Genomic DNA, 17,352 nt, shown 5'->3' on the forward strand with positions numbered 1-17,352 from the left:
TTATTGTAAGTATGAACTAATAGAGATGCTACTTATTGAGAATTTAGTAAATGCTAAGCTTCATGTTTACACTTTAAACTTACAAATCTCATTAACTCAATTCCTAGGTTTTAAACCTTGAAAATTAGAGGAAAAAAATTTTGGTCTATAGGGAGGCAGTGCTGCTGAAAAGGTGTTTGCCTTGAAAGCATGAGGACCTGAGTGTGATTGCTAGTACCCTTGACCTAGAAAAAGTCAGAGGTCAGGGTGGGCATGCGGAGTCATGTGATGCGTAATCCCAGCATTGTGGTTGCAGCGAGGGGGGGGGCGGGGGAGGGGGAGGGGGGAGATTCTCGAGGCTTGTTGGCCAGCCAGTCTAACCTATTGGTACCATTTGTATTAGCTGAAGTAAGTGAAAAGGATTACGAGCAATGACATACAGTAATAGCTCAGCAGATCTGGAGCTTACATCAGGGTTTGTAAACAGTTGAAATCCTATGCTCCCTACATAAAAACAGGAGAGTCCTTTAGAGAACTGGCTGATTCTGGGCTGGAGTAGGAGTGGGGCAAAACTCTGAAATCACTGATCTCAGAAACTGAGTAATTTAAGCACCAAATTACATCTTAAAGTGTGAAAGAGCTATTACTGAGTCTATGCTGGTGTAAATCATTAAGAAGAGGAATAAATGAACGGAAGAGGAGCAATACTTCCTTCAGAGGAATGTCGGGGATAGAGGGTTCTCTTGGCTGGGTTGGGAATATACAGTTCATCATGGTGGGGAAGGCACAGTGACGGAAGTGGCAAAAATTATGATGGCAGGATGTGATGGGAATTGTTACATCTCAGCAGGCCAGAGAGAAGAGAGACTAGGGCTGGAAGTAGGGCTGGTTACAATTGCCAGTGCCTGCTCCCTAGCAATCCACTTCCACTAGTGATGCACCACCTTCTAAAGGGTCTGCAGCCTCCGAAAACAGTGGCCATCCTCTACGGCTAGGAACCACCTTGGGGGCATTCTACATCCAAATGCTGACCTCCTTAACTGTCTTTAGACCTTTAACTGTCTTAAAGACATTTTTTTAAATTAAAAATTTTATTATTTTGTCATGTATGTATGCATGCATGTATGTATATATGTCTATACCTGCATGTGTGTATGTATACCATATGTGTACAGTGCACACAGAGGCCAGAAGAAGATGCTGGATCCCCCAGACCTGGAGTTACAGATGGTTGTGACTCACCGTGTAGGTGCTGTGAACTAATCTGGGTCCTCTGGCTAGGCAGTAGGTGTTTAACCACTGAACTGTCTCATCCTTTATAGACATCTTTAATTTTTTTTTTTCATGGTTGATTGGCTACCTTGGCAGAAATGAGATAGATTCATAGTATTGTTTTCTTCACACCAAGAGAACATCAAAGGAGATTTCTCATTCACACAAACATTTTCAGGGAGATCTGTCTGTAAGCAGATCTGGGCTAGCATGCACAAAGCAAATGAAGTGGATTGAGCTCATAGCTAGAGCAGATGACTGTGAAGGGCCTACGTTTCGTACTGGAAAGCATAGACATTCCTGCCAACCTGTCCAGCTAAGGACCCAAAGTGGAAAAGAAGGGAAAGTCATAAAAAGGAAATTGGTGATCAAACATCAGAAACAGAGGGAAACTCTTTATTATTGTGGGTGTTGTAGAGCTTGCCATCTGCACTCTTAATTTATGGAAGCCTCTGCTGATGTGGTTACCTGATATTTAAAGATCTTTACAGCTGTACTCAGGAGAAACACTCACTCGTGAGTAGCTTTCCAGTATTGAACTGGAATTCTTTATGAAAGTGTTGGTACTCTGAAGATTTGGAATTAATGACATTGTCAAGGACAGGGTAGTTGTTAGTACTAGTTCTAATGTTTAATGAATATGACTATATATTTTTCTGGTGTTTTGAAAAATGCTTTTTAAATTTTTTTTCTAAGTTGACATGTGATATCCTATTGTGGCATTAGCTCTCCTCCTCCCCTTTCTGATATTGGTAATCTTTCTCTGAGGTCATTCTTGTTAACAGTTAAAAATAAGGGTTTTGGAAGCCGCTTTAGTGGTTTTCATTATTTTCTACTCTTTTGTCTTACATTTTGCATCTTTTGTTTTTTACCTTCTTTAGAGTAAATAATGTAATTTATACTTTTTTGTTAATTTTTAGCATTCTTTTTTATTACATTTTTATTTATTTTTTTTATGAAGAGGGCATCAGATCTCATTACAGATGGTTGTGAGCCACCATGTGGTTGCTGGGAATTGAACTCAGGACCTCAGGAAAGGCAGTGGGTGCTCTTACCCGCTGAGCCGTCTCTCCAGCCCTAGAGTTCTTAACTGTGGTTTTCAGGTTTTTCTTTGCCCCATTGACTGGTGCTGTGTGTGTCTTGATTGCATTGCAGTCACAGCAGTTACTTAAAATGACCTCACCGACTATTAAACATTCAAAATGCTTTGTGATGTTTTTATTTTGACCAGTTTATGGTTGAAAAGATTGCATGTTCTGATGTTGCTGTGTGGGGTAGAGAGCAGTCCAGTTTAGCTGGTCACGTGAGTCATTGCTGTGTTTCCCTTTGCTATATTTGTCTGCTTGTTAGTCGACATACAATAGGAACATATCACATGATAACATATGAGCACACTTCCAGGCATGGTTTTTCATTCCGTCCTTCCCTTTACTTCCCCCCATTACTCTCCCCCCATATCTCTCTCTCTCTCTCTCTCTCTCTCTCTCTCTCTGTGTGTGTGTGTGTGTGTGTGTGTGTGTGTGTGTATTTGAGTTAAACATTATGGGGAAAGTTGTAAGTTCTCCTTGTATTTAGTCTTTTGTGAAGTTGACATGCTCCATAATGAAATAGGACACGTTTTTCTGTCTTAAAAGGTTGTCTATATAGTGACAATGAAAACATCCGGGTCAGGAATTGAAACTGAAGTTTATTACAAGTGTCATTCTGACTTTTCTTCTTCTGGTGTCTTTTACAGTAAAAGAAATAATTCAAAATTACTTGTTGTATTAGTTATCATGTATGTTTAAAGTCCTTTCCTTTGAAGCTATTTCTTCAGTGGTTTCTTGTTTTTATTTGTTTTTTTGTTTTTTTGTTTTTTTGTTTTTTTTGTTTTTGTTTTTGAGACTGGATCTCTTTATGTAGCCCAGGCTATCCTGAAACTCACTGTGTAGATCAGGCTGGCCTGGAACACAAAGGTCTGCCTGCCTCTGCCTCCCAAATTCCGAGATTTCAAGATGTGCTCTGCCCCATCTGGCTTTAGTATTTTCTTATTGAAACTTTTTAGATTTTATAAAACAATTATTTTGTGAAATGCTCTTTGAGTTTTCTTATGATTCTTTTGGTTACTTATCTGTTACTTTATGTAGATGAATTATATTGACTCTCATCATTATATCATGTTACATAGCTTTAATTTGTCCTGTGATTGAAAACCATCGCTTGAATTACTTAGTAAGGTAGTAGCAGCTACTTGTTACTACTGTTATTATTCTTTTCTCCCTGTAGTTAAATGTTTTATGACGTTCTTTAAAATTATATAAATATCTTGGTGTTTAGCAAATTCAGTTTATTATTTATACCTATACAGAATCATGCTTTCTTATCTGAGTGGTTTATGATTTACTGTTTTTATCTTTAATTTCTTCTCTCTTTTTTATTTAGACAATCCTTGAACTCAAAGAAATATGCCTGCTTCTCCCTTCTAAACGCTGGAATTAAAGATGCGCACCACACCTCGTCTCTTTCTGTTCTTATAGACTCTTTTCTTATAGTCCAGGCCTGCTTCAAACTTGTAATCAGCCTGCCTCACATATTGGGTTTATTGGTGTGTGCCATGAGCCCTGGCTATTGATGCTGATTTGCTTTTTCCTTTTCATTTGAAATAAACATAGCGTAACAGGAAAGCACAAAAATAGTCCTGAGAAGCTGAATGTGGTGGCTCAGGCCCATAATCCCAGCATCTAGGAGGCTGAGGCCAAAGAAGGGTTGTTATAATTTCCAAGCCAACTTGGCCTATATATTAAGTTACAGAGTAACTTTCAAAGAGGGCTGGAGAGATGGCTCAGTGGTTAAGAGAGCTGACTGCTCTTTCAGAGGACCTGGGTTTCAATTCTCAGTACCAGCATGGCAGCTCACAATGGTTTGTAACTCTAAGATCTGACATTCTCACCCAGACATACATGCAGGCAATACACCAATGCACATAAAATAAAAATAAAATGTTAAAAAAAAAAACTTTCAAAGAGCTAAAGCCAGGATTAGTGGAGCACATCTTTAATTCCAGTACTCGGGAGGCAGAGGCAGGCAAATCACTGTGAGTTGGAGGCCAATCTGGTCTACAGAGCGAGTTCTAGGATAGTCAACGCTACACAGTAAACCCTTTTTAGTAGGATTAATGATCTCCAGCTACAGTTAAAACCTGAGATGTTTTTAAGGCCATCCTTAAGCTTCTTCCTATATTAAGAGTTCTTACATCTTTTATTATATTCATTAGGCATTTGATACTCTTATAGTGTCATGTATGATATATCTATATTTTAAATTTATAACTTATGATAGAAACATTTTAATGGATTTTTAAGTATTTTTTAAGTATTTTTTGATCTTATATCTGGCAATTTAAAAAGTCAGTTTTATTCTGAGGTTATATAGTATTTTTTTATTGTTTGTATACATAATATTATCCAGTACCAAAGAAATGGCTTTTTACTTTTTGACTCATTTACCTTTTTTCTACTTTTTCCTGCCTATTAACACTTTCTGCATATCATTAAGTTTACTGAGCTGTTGAATGGGAGTGTTGAATTGGTGACTTATTATGTTGCTATATAAAATGATTACTCACAGCATTTCACTCTTAAGATAGGATGGTTATTCACATACAGAGTTTTAATAGTTTTTCTATGTTTTGGATATATTCTTCATGTTGTTCTAATACAACACACTATTCCTTTTTTTTTTTTTTAATTTTATCTTTTTTTGGAGTTACAGAAAAGTACCACCAAAAGTAGCTAAATTTATTTTTGAAAATTTTATATTTATAGAAAATATACATGTAGAATTCCTTCTAGCAACCACTCAGCTTCTCCTATTTCTTATGTTACAGTTTCATAGTATATTTGCCAGGATGAAGAAATCAGGACTTGTGTGTTGCAGCTAGGTTTTCCTGGTTTTTAATCCGTATTTTATCAGTGGCCTTTGTCTCTTCCATGGACCCTGCCAATATTTCACATCTTGTTTAGTTGCTTCTATGGTAAATACAAATGCTCTATAAATACATGGAAAAATACTTGGTATTTTACCCATCAGGAAGTGCAAATCAGAACTAGGCTGAGATTCCATTTCACTCTAGTCAGAGTAGCTGAAATCAAGAAACCAAACAAAGGCTGGCAGGGATGCAGGGGGAAGGAGCAGTGTTGGTGGGGATAGAAATTTTAGGACCGCTGGTGTGGAAGGTGGTGTGGCAGTTCCTCAAAACCAAAGCTGTGATGCCATATGCTGTGCCTCTACCAGTCCTGGGAATAGTCCTGGGGAAGCTAAGGCAGCTTACCACTGAAGAAAACTGCATATTTATGCTGACTGTTGCACGACCTACAGTAGTCAGGTCACAGGATCAGACTAGATGTTCATCAGGAGATAAATGAATAAAGAAAATATACTATCTATAAACAATGGAGTTCTATTCAGCCATGAAGAAATGTGAAGTTAAGTCGTTTGCAGGAAAATGAGTAGAGGTAGAGATCTAAGTTTGAAGCATGCCAGATGCAGAGTCACAGATAATGCATTTAACTTTCTCTCATATATCGACTCTAGATTTTAAAACAATATGTAAGTTAGGAAAACATTAGATGACATAATGGTTTTGGGAAGAGAAAACTTGTAAGTGATGAACTTAGCTGAAATCTCTAAGAAAAGTGTTGAAGGCACAGCTTAGCTTTTCTTAGATGTTGGTTTTAAAATAGAATAAGAAAAATAAGTTTTTAAAAATGTTGATTTTACTTTATTATTTCGCATGTGCAGTTTTTTTTTTTTTTTTTTTTTTTTTTTTTTTTTTTTTTTTTGGTTCTTTTTTTCGGAGCTGGGGACCGAACCCAGGGCCTTGCGCTTCCTAGGCAAGCGCTCTACCACTGAGCTAAATCCCCAACCCCCGCATGTGCAGTTATTAGTCGGATCATTAGCAACTTAACTAGCAATGGTTGCACCTTGAAAGGAAGTTAACTCTTCCACAGTCAGCAGCTACTAATTGCTTGCTAATAGTGTCTCATCGAGGAGTGGGCCTGTTCTCTGTCTGTGCTATAATACTGACACATTAGAACCTGTACATGTCTTGTGTAGGTGCCATGGTTTTTTAGTGCAATGGTCCTGTTAGGTCCAAGAATATTTCAGAGCCCTGCTCCCCATTCCCAGCTCTTACATTTTTCCCACCACCTCTTCTGCAATGAAGGAAATGATTTAATGATACATTTTTAATATGAATAGAAGTAGATATTATTTATTGGAAAGTATTTAACATTTCTGTATCATAAAAATGAGAAAGTGTGTTTGGCAGAGAACTCTAGTAGTATGACCAAGTGGCCATTTGATAGAGTAAGTATGGATCTGCCAGATCTGTTCTTATCACTAAGAATATTGACAAATATATCCAAAGGCATTTCAGATACTATTGGTGTCCTACCCACTGATGATCCAGAGTGCAGGGACTTGGGGTCATAATTTCAAAGGAGACATTTCAGGTCTTTGTGCATCTGTGTTTATTGCTCAATGTTGTCCCACAGATCTTCTGTCCTATACTCTGTGTCACTGCACTCCTTTGTCATCTCAGGCATGGCTCTAGGACCCCATGTATGTGCTATGTAGTAACATTGTGGTGATGTGATTTAGAGGGCCACTGAGAGAAGGGCCACTGGGAGAATCCCCACAGGCATTGGCTGCCGGAGTCACAGCGACCAGAGGTCAGATCATTCTTGAGATTTAAGATTGAGATTTCATTTTCTCTCTCTCCCTTTTGGAACGAGAATGTCCTATTGGAAGGACATACTGTGTTTTATGTCATTGGCTCACAGTTGGAGAACAGTTTGTCTGCATATAAACTGTACATTGACTGCCTCTGATGAAGATGGTACTTAGATGACGCTCTGGACTTAACTTCAGAGTTGTTACTGCAGTGAGCTAAGACTAGTGAGATGGAATGAATATATATGTATGTGTGGACATGAATTTTGGGAACCAGAAACAGAACGTAGTGGTTTAAATACTTAGTTTCTCCAGAAGTCACATGTTAAATTCTAATCCCCAGTATGATGTTGTCTGAAAGTCCGGCCTCAAAGAAGCATTTAGGTTGTGAGAGAGTGTGCCTCATGGATGAGATTAGTGCCTTTATCCAAAGACTCCTTTCCCATCATGGAAGTATGGCAACATCTACGCACGGCCAGAAAGTAGGTCTTCACCAGACAACGAATCTCACTGCTTCATTGGCTTTCTGAGCCCCCAGACTGGTAATCAGTGAGTTTTGTTTGAAGGCCACACAGCCTGTGGATTTTGCTATGACAATGCAAGCATCTCTTGGCCTTCTGCGGGATATGGCAATCCTTCCTTCCTTCCTGTTTGTAAATGAGCTTGACCATTTTGAGGACTACTAGACATTTGCTGAATAGAGCCTCCATTCCAGTTTGATGTTTTCTCATGATCAGACTGAAGTTTTAAATTTGTGGAAATACCACAAGAGAAATTTACCCTTACATCAGATAGAGGGGAGATTACACCCACAAGTATAATGTGATGTCATTTTTGCTCACTAGGTAGGTGGGTTTCTCACTTTCTGGGCTATATTCCTTGAGGTCTAGCCACTATTCTAGCCTGTACTTGGGGTTAGGAGTTGGGCTTATCTTTCCCCTCTTTGGTGAGAGCTATGTTCATGGTCTATGGAATTCTTCTTAAGCAAAACTAGCCTTTCTTCCTAGATGCTTGTTTATTCAATCATTCATTTACTTTTCTTTTTTTCTTTTTCTTTTCTATTTTTCGGAGCTGGGGACCGAACCCAGGGCCTTGCACTTGCTAGGCAAGCGCTCTACCACTGAGCTAAATCCCCAGCCCCCAATCATTCATTTACTTAACATGAATTCTCAACAATCTTGATTAAACACACACAGACACACCCTTTAGAACTTCTGGTTCCATCATTATGGTTCCCTTATGGGAAGACTTTACTTCATGTTTATCTTTGTATCCTCTGGGCATTTAATATAGTTTTATAGTAATTGTGAAATTAAATAAATGAGTCTATTAATTTCAACTAAGAAGTACTGTTTCCTTAGTTAAATTACATAAAGTATTATATATTAAAACGATTTGGGAATAAATAATAAACATGCTTGATTGCTTTTTACTATGAATCTTAGAAAACGAATGAGACTATGGAAAGAGGTTGTTAACATGTGAGATCACTATATGTACAATTGCCTAATTACTTGAATATTTCTTGCCAAAGATATGAGCTGTTTTGTCTTTTTTGTTGTTAGTTCACAAGAACAGAATAAGGCTCCCTTTACTACATCCTCTGGAATGTTATCATCTGATGCAGTCACTCAGGTAACAACAGAAAGTCCAGAAAAGATGACATTTTCATCTGAAATTTTTATTAATGCTGATGATCGTGGACAGGACATTCCATACCCCACGACCCAAAATCCATCCAGGTTTGCCTCCTCTTCCTCAGGGCAGCAAATCACAGCTTCTCAGGGCAAAGACGGTAAGAAGCTACAACTGATGTAATTATTTTTAAAATAATAAAATAATGTCTTTCTCATCATGAAACCTACTTTTAATATCAGTGTTATGCTACAATATTACCGTATCCAGTTTCTGCTTTTATACCTGTGAAAAGAATGGGATTTTCATCTTTATTATATTTTTTAAAAATTTTTAAAAGATTTGTTTATTATATATAAGTATACTGTAACTGTCTTCACACACACCAGAAGAGGGTATCAGATCTCATTACAGATGGTATGAGCCACCATGTGGTTGTTGGAAATTGAACTCAGGACCTCTGGAAGAGCAGTCAGTGCTCTTAACTACTGAGCCATCTCTCCAGCCCTCATATTTATTTATTTATTAATTACTTTTTTAAAGATATATTTATTTATTTTATGTATGTAAGTACACTGTAGCTTCAGACACACAAGAAGAGGGCATCAGATCCCATTACAGATGGTTGTGAGCCACCATGTGGTTGCTGGGAATTGAACTCAGGACCTCTGGAAGAGCAGTCAGTGCTCTTAACCACTGAGCCATCTCTCCAGCCCTCATATTTATTTTAAATAGAGTTAATAAGAGTATATGGAATTCATGCTGCTATGACTGCCTGGCTGACTTTAGTCCAGTGATTTTTGTAAAATTATAGTTAGTACGTAAGAACTGTTTTTGAGACAGGCAGATGAACTTATTGGCATTTGGTTTATAGTAATACGGCTTTAATTGTGCATAGCAATAGTGTATTTCTTGCTTATGAAACAACCACCTGCTACTCAGGTTGACCACTAATCCTGCTGTTTGAACACATGTGAACCCCCACACATCTGAACAAGAACATACATGTGTACACATAACCACATACATGAAAAGAAAAACAATCTCCAATGGATGCTGGTGATGTAGCCGAACTATAGTGTGTGTGCATACCTAGTGTGTACCAGGTCCTACCCAGACCAGTTTGTATCATTACCACATATATATCCACCCATGCACACCCTCACACACAGGTGTGCATGCATTTTCAGCAGTTTAAAGTAACAAACATTTGTTTTCACATCTCAGGCTTTAGAGCCTGTTGGAGTTTGGCCCCAGGTAGCAAAAGTAGTTTAGGTGTGCCTCCAAGTGCCTGTTTCTGAGAGTCAGGCTATGGAAAATTTGTGTTTTCCCAGAACATGTAGCTGTCATTCATGGTGGTGGCAGAAGCACAAGAAGGGAGACCTAACTGAAAAAAAGAATTTATTCCTACATTTATATCTGAGTGCTCTGTGTATGAATAGTTTCATTATTATAAAACAGAAAAACTGAATTGAAACTTTTACTTTATGATAACGAGTGTATAAACAGAAGAAAAACATGGATAGAGTCTACATCAAACTGATGGTCTTTTTTTTTTTTTAAAGAATTATTTTTTTATTTATATGAGTATACTGTTGCTGTCTACAGACACATTAGAAGAGGGAATTGGATCCCCTTACAGATGACTGTGAGCCACCTTGTGGTTGCTGGGAATTGAACTCAGGACCTCAGGAAGAGCAGAGCCACTGACCGTCTCCTTCCCCAAGTCTGATGATCTTTGAATAGTCAGATCTTATATTTTTTGCTTTGTAATTACTTTGATGTCTTTTTCGTTGAGTTCTTTTTTTTTTCCAGAGCTGAGGACTGAACCCAGGGCCTTGAGCTTGCAACGCAAGTGCTCTACCACTGAGCTAAATCCCCAACCCCTGATGTCTTTTTAAATTTCATATATACCTTGGAACTTATTAAAATACTAGATAACTTGTTTGTATATTTTAATTAACTGCCATGTATTTCCTATCTCTAGAATTCTGTCTACTGTTGAAAGCAAAGATGAATTTATGTTTAGTTCATTCAATTTTTTTTAAAAAGATTTATTTACTCTGTATGAGTACACTGTAGCTGTCTTCAGACACACCAGAAGAGGGCATCGGATCTCATTACAGATGGTTGTGAGCCACCATGTCGTTACTGGGTTTGAACTCAGGACCTCAGGAAGAGCAGTCAGTGCTCTTAACCACTGAGCCATCTCTCCAGCCCCTCATTCATGTATTTTAAGAAATGTGAGCACTGCCTGGCAGGTGAAAAGTACTTGGTGTGTATTTGGAGAGTCAGTGCTTTCTTACTAACAATTCTGATATTTACCTTCTCAGCCCAGCCTGTGTTGTTGCCATATAAGCCATCTGGTAGTTCGAAGATGTACTATGTTCCACTGTTAAAACCAGTTCCGTCATATCTGGATTCCAAATCAGATACTACTGTTGAGAGCTCACATTCAGGTATTATGCAAAAATTATTCAAGATTTTATTTTTGGAAACACTGTGTACTGGCTGGTTGATTATGAAATCTTTTAGTCAAATATGGAGGTTTTCATGCCTTAACCAACCTCTGATTCATAATAAGTGAGTTATTTGAGACTTTGTGTAAGAAAAAAAAAAGGCTAAAATTGAGTTGACAGCTGCCTGTGTAGGAGTTAAAGCCCCTTTAGAATAAGCACAGAGTCAAAGACGTGAAGACTTACTGGTTTCAGTTGTTTGAGGCAGTCTTCTTACAGGGATTCGCTCACGTCCACACTAATCCAGTAGGAACTTTCATGGCCATATGCAGTCAAGTGTGGTCTTCACATCTGGTTCAGAACTTACTAAACAACATAAAACAATAAGTCCTGAGGTGGGAGTAGAATCTGGCTTTCACCTTTGCTATATTAAATTATTTAAGTGTCCAGTTTGCAACAAAAAATTATAAAGGAAAAACACAAAACACAAAATACACAGGAGAGAAGTACCTGAGGAATCCCAGACATTGGACTTACTACACAAATTCTTAACTATTTAAAATATGTTTAGTAATCTAAATAAAACAACTTGTGAAGAACTAAGGAAAAATATAAAAACATTCTTACCAGCTAGAGAACATTCTAAAGAGATTGAATTTATTAGAAGGGGGGCATATTTATAATTTTCGACTTGAAAAGCACAAATTTATTTTGTAGAGGAACTCAACAGATGAAGTTCAGGTAGAAGAGACAGTTTGTACATGAATAACATATATGCAACAGTACAGAGAAATGACAGTTTAAAATACACTAACCTAATGGGAGAGGTGAGCAATAAATAGTTTAAGCCGCTCACAAGCAGCTATGTAATCTGTGCGCTGATGTGAAAGGAATGTGTGAAACAGAGACAGCTGTGCAGACAGTGAGGTGATGGGGGACATGGTAAGGGATTCCTTGTGGAGTGATGAGAATTATAGAATGGTATACTAGTGTTGGTTGTGAGTGTATTAAATACTTCTGAGTCAAACACGTTTATGTTATGTGAATAATATCTCAATTAAATTGTTTTTGTTTTTGAGACAGGGTTCCTTTGTAGCCCTAGCTGGCCTCGAACTCAGAGATCTGCCTTCCTCTGCCTCCAGAGTACTGGGATTACAGGCATGCACCACCATGCCTGGCAGTTTTTATTTATTTTTTTTAATGTGTATGAGTGCTGGGTGGTGGTAGTACATGGGAGAAAGAGGCAGACAGACCAAAACAAAACACCAAAACCAAAAATATGTATGAGTATTTTGCCTGCATGTATATATGTACATATATACTACATGTGTGTTTGGTGCCTAAGGGGGCCAGCAGAGGGGGTTTAATCCCCTGGAACTGGTGGTTGTGAGCCACCATGTGGATGCTGGCAGTGAATCCCAGGCCCTCAGCAAGAACAACAAATGCTCTAAACCACTGAGCCATCTTTCCAGCCCAATAGTTCAATGTGTTAAGAGGAGAGTTCAGGAATAAATAAAACGTAAAATTTGACTTCACATTTTAAAATACTTTTTATATAAACAAAGGGTTAAAATTAACATGAAAGAAATTGAATTGGCGATGTGGGCAACTTGAAACTGCCTAAAAAGCACTGAAGAAACGGAAAAACAAAAATGGAACATAAGGAAATAAGATGTGTTAGAAACAGTTAGCTCCCAACCAGGAACTGCTTTGTAGACAGCACAATGTAAGCAGAAGTAATATTCAGGGTCTAATTAGGGAAGTGTTCTTCTCTCAAAACACAGAACATGACATGTAGATTGAGCCATCTTTATAATCCTAACAAATCAATAACAAGAGGCTGGAGTGCATGGTCTACAGCTTAGTTTACAAAGCTTGTAAATCTGTAAGATTAAGACATTTAAAACTTTTTATTTTATGTGTATGAGTGTTTATTGAATGCTTGGGCACCATGTGTATGCAGGGTTCTTCAAGGCCGTAAGAGAGCACTAGACCCCCTGGGACGCAACCTCAGACAATTATGAGCTGCCATACAGGCGCAGGAAATTGAACCCAGGTCTTAGAAGATTGGCCTCTGCCCTTTAACTGTTGAACCATCTCTCCAGCTCCTAAGCTTAAATTGTTTAGTTACTGGGACAAGATTATCTTTTTTTTCCTTAAAATACTAAATTCACAAATGAGCTGAAAATGATATATATTTAGTGGAGAAAGAATATAAATGATGTATTTGTTACTTTAGTGCATATTCATAAAACAATATGGCCATTAAAAAAAGACCTTTTTACTAATGTGTATAATGATCTAGTCCTGAAAAGTTTACTTAACAACTTACCCAAAGGAAGAATCAGATCAAAGAATTGCACATTCAAGACAGATGAGGAGGATGTTGATCAGTGTGTGTTTGTCTGTGTAGCCAGTACGAAATTGTTGGAATGGAGGGGAAACAAACAAAATTGAAGGTATTTTGGGATGATTAGCTTAAGAAAAGCTAATTTAATTTTATTTTTGTCTTTAACAGGAAAAAACTACTAAAGGGATTTTATTTTATTCAAGACTTGGTGATTGAGTTCTGGCGTGGCTTAGTAATAGATGTATATCCTGCAGGCATGAGGCCTTAGGTTTGACTCCTACCTAACCTCCACTCCCTTAGAGACACAAACAAAAACTGAGGCTTGATAATTAAAATCATTTCATAAACTAACATGATATGCAAAATTTAGGTAACAAAGAAGAAATAGAAAATTAATTCAAAATGTTTGTATACCAAAGGATATCCCATCCTGAAAAAGATAATTCACAGAGTTAGAGGGTATTTTGTTTTAGGGAGTCTTAATATATCACTGTGGCTGACCTGGAGCTCACTTCAGCCTCACAGAGATCCCTCTGCCTCTTCCCCTGTAGTTCTGGGATTCAAGGCCTGTTTCACCAATGTGTAACAGAGAAGAGAAGATATTTCCAAACCATATATATGTCTGATAAGGAGTTAATATCCAGAAAAATGTGAAGAACTCACAACTTAAACAACAAAAAACCAAATAACTGATGTATACATGCTCACTCACAGAACCTAAATCCACATTAGTTTACAAATACATGAAAAGGTACTTTTTATCTGTCATCACAGGCAAGGATGACCCAGAGCCATTACAGGCCACACAGCACACATATTAGAATCACTCCTAATTCCTTTAAAAATAAAACAAGTGTTGATGGAGACTGTGAAGAAACCTGAGAAGATTGTACTGATGGGAATGTAAGTGGTTGGTCATTGTAGAAAACAGCCTGGCAATTTTTTCAGAACTGTAAGCACAGACTTTACCATATGTCTGAGCAATTCTGCTTCAAAGAAAGAAAAACAGGATCTCAGTCACCAGTGTACCCATGTTTATAGATGAAAAGGTGGATTCTATATATCTGACAGCATGAGTAGGTGAACACAGAGTGTACTTAGAGTGTTACTTGGGCTTTGTCAAGCAACCGCATTCGGATACATGCTGCATTATTTGTTCTTTGACTTAGTGAATCTTAAAGTTGTTAACGTGCTCCAGTCAAGTGCCGTGCTAGGTAGCACAGTCCTTAGCAAGCATGCACAAGAGAGCCTTTGCTTCAGTTCCTGAACCACTGAGCTATATCCCTAGACCTTCCGCTGCTTTTGGTTTTCTTTTTAACTTTTTCTTTTCAGACAGAATCTCACCGAGTTGCCTAAGATGGCTTTGAACTTGTTCTATAGCCAGACAGTCTTTGAACCTGTGACACTCTTGCCTTAATGTTCCAAGTAGCCTTTATGTCTGAGCCACAAAATAACTTCTGGGTTGTTTTAAAGTGTTTATAGTTTATACAAATGCAGTTCAAAGACTGAATTGAATTGCTTAGAAAAATGCTTCTGCTGAGCATGGCAGGACAGTTGGTTTTCATAAGCTGGAACAAAGAGCCAGGCGTCAGAACCTGGGAAGCAGATTGGTCAGCGTGGTACTTTGCTTATAAGGGTTAAAGAGGAGACTTATTTTATTCCTCTAGTTAGGCTGATTGACTCTTCATCTGATTGGTAAAAATTGTTATTTTAAAAGCTGGTTTGCAGAGTTGGGGATTTAGCTCTAGGTAGAGCGCTTGCCTAGCAAATGCAAGGCCCTGGGTTCGGTTCCCAGCTCCGAAAAAAAGAAAAAGAAAAAAAAAAAAGCTGGTTTGTTTGGTATCCTATTTCCTGAAAGTTTCAGTTTGCTTGCATCTTGCATGACACTTAGCATGTGGGCAGGCACTCGCACGCGCGCGCGTGCGCGCGCACACACACACACACACACACACACACACACACACACACACACACACACATATTCCAGCTCCACACAGGTACTGGACAATAAGCACATGCTCTCCGTTGTGCACACGTTTGTCTATACTCCTCTCCAGAGCCTCTCAGCTCTGCTGCCACTCATTCTCTTGCTCATCCACTCTAACTCTCAGTCATGCCCAAGTCACATAGTTACCACTCTTGTGGGAAAAGGGTAGCGGACTGATTGTGTTGCTACTCCTGACATGTGCTCTGCTATAAAAAAGGATTTGTGAGAATGACCAGCAATTAGAGTTGTGTTGAGTTAGAATATATAGTAACTTAAAATGTATAAAGAAGGAACAGGACACTAATTTCCATTAAAATGGTATAATAACTACCTTTATCCTTTTCTGCTAGAATTTGAAGCATTAAAAAAAAAAAAGGAAACTCTTGGCCAGTAATAAGCTTGCTTGCAGGGTGTGTGTGTGTGTGTGTGTCTGTCTGTCCTATAATTCACTGTGTAGACCAGACTGGCTTCGAACTCGCGTTTGCTTCTCTGCCTTCCAAGTGCTGGAATTAAAGTCGTATGCCATTAGGGCTGGTTTAAGCATTTTTTTATGACCCATTCCTTGGAAGTCATATGTATCTAGGAAGGGTAAAGGCCCAGTTCTGAAGGAGAACTGGGCACTTGGCAGAAGAAAGGGTAATAGGACTTGGCAGAGAGGCAAGGGCTAAAAAATGATAACCAAGTAAGCTGAGAAGATCCAGGTCATCCACAGACTTGCTCTACATGGGTGGGTGGGAAACTTGTCATATACATATTATTAATTACTATTACATATATATTAACTACACAATATTAGGAGTTAAGTAAATGTGCAAGGTGTGGGATCCTGGGGTAGAAAGACAAACTGTCTGGTAGAATTCTCTAGTTACTATAAGCTGTAGTTATTGTAAGTCTTTCTATGTCCAGAAATGGTTTTTGCCTATCAGATATGACTTGAATAACAGGTTAGTTTCTCTTGTCAGTATATATAAGAATGTTGAAAGACATTTAAAGTTTAAGTCTTTCAGATCTTTGTCGGGTAAATTATTCCTTTCAGTTTTTGTCTTTTTTTAATTTCTCTTTTCAATTTTATGGTTCTGGGGATTGAACTCAGAGCCTCATACAGACTAGGTATATATGTATGCTCTTATCTCTGAGTTACATGACGAGCTCTAAGTCAAAGCTTATGGATTACTCCATGATTAAAAATAATCTTGACTGACATTACATTCCACATACAGTAAAATTTATGGTATTGGATTAGGATGCCCTGTGTTGTGGTTATGTTTAAATAGTCCTGTTCAATATATCCTGTTGTCCAGCGTGACCACAGTGTGTGTTATCTTATACATGCCTTGTGTGCATTTGTATAGTACCGTCTGACATGTCTGCTTGCCTTCATGGTCATGCCAGAAGACATCCCGCAGTCATTTTCCTTTTTAGTAGCTTTCCTGGGTGGCAACTGTCCTCTGAACCATCATTGTTCCACTTTTTGTGTCATGTCTTATGTCATTTGCTTCCTTGCCTGGTAATTTCTGCTGTCTCTGATTTTCAGTTTGATTTACACCTTCTAATTGGCCTACAACATTTTTGTCATAGTGCTCTTTTCCTGAAAATGGTTTAAGAAAAGAAAATGTCTTTCTTGACTTCAAGACTGTTTTAGTGTTAACTGTAATTCTTTCTCAATTTTATGTAGGCTCCAATGATGCTATTGCCCCAGACTTTCCACCTCAAGTGCTAGGCACAAGAGATGATGACCTCTCCACCACTGTAAACATTAAGCACAAAGAAGGGATCTATAGCAAGAGGGCTGCATCAAAGGGGAAACAACCCTCTCAGAAAGGTAATGCAGGTAATGAGTGACCTTGTGTGTTTCCAAGTTTGTTTCTTGAACCTTTGTATCTGAAGTGAGAATATTGTTGTATTTATCTATTTTCTTGTTTGTCATGGAAACCTTCTCCTTTACTATTACATTGACACTG

General features: G+C 38.1%; 1 protein-coding gene across 11 annotated transcripts in view; it reads left to right on the forward strand.

Moving 5' to 3' along the window:
• Alms1 (ALMS1, centrosome and basal body associated protein) overlaps nt 1–17,352 on the forward strand; it is a 100,387-nt gene that overhangs the window by 42,612 nt on the left and 40,423 nt on the right. For 7 of the 11 annotated variants that reach the window (NM_001106604.2, XM_039107348.2, XM_039107353.2 and 4 more), the window contains 3 exons: nt 8,529–8,758; nt 10,932–11,057; nt 17,067–17,222. In NM_001106604.2, the coding sequence (NP_001100074.2) occupies nt 8,529–8,758; nt 10,932–11,057; nt 17,067–17,222 (512 nt within the window). Of the gene's footprint in view, nt 1–8,528; nt 8,759–10,931; nt 11,058–17,066; nt 17,223–17,352 lie in introns of those variants that run through there. The other 4 variants (XM_039107349.2, XM_063285807.1, XM_063285805.1 and 1 more) reach the window with 2 other exon arrangements.

The sequence above is a fragment of the Rattus norvegicus genome, chromosome 4 (genome assembly GCF_036323735.1).
Source record: "Rattus norvegicus strain BN/NHsdMcwi chromosome 4, GRCr8, whole genome shotgun sequence".
Classification (NCBI taxonomy): domain Eukaryota; kingdom Metazoa; phylum Chordata; class Mammalia; order Rodentia; family Muridae; genus Rattus; species Rattus norvegicus.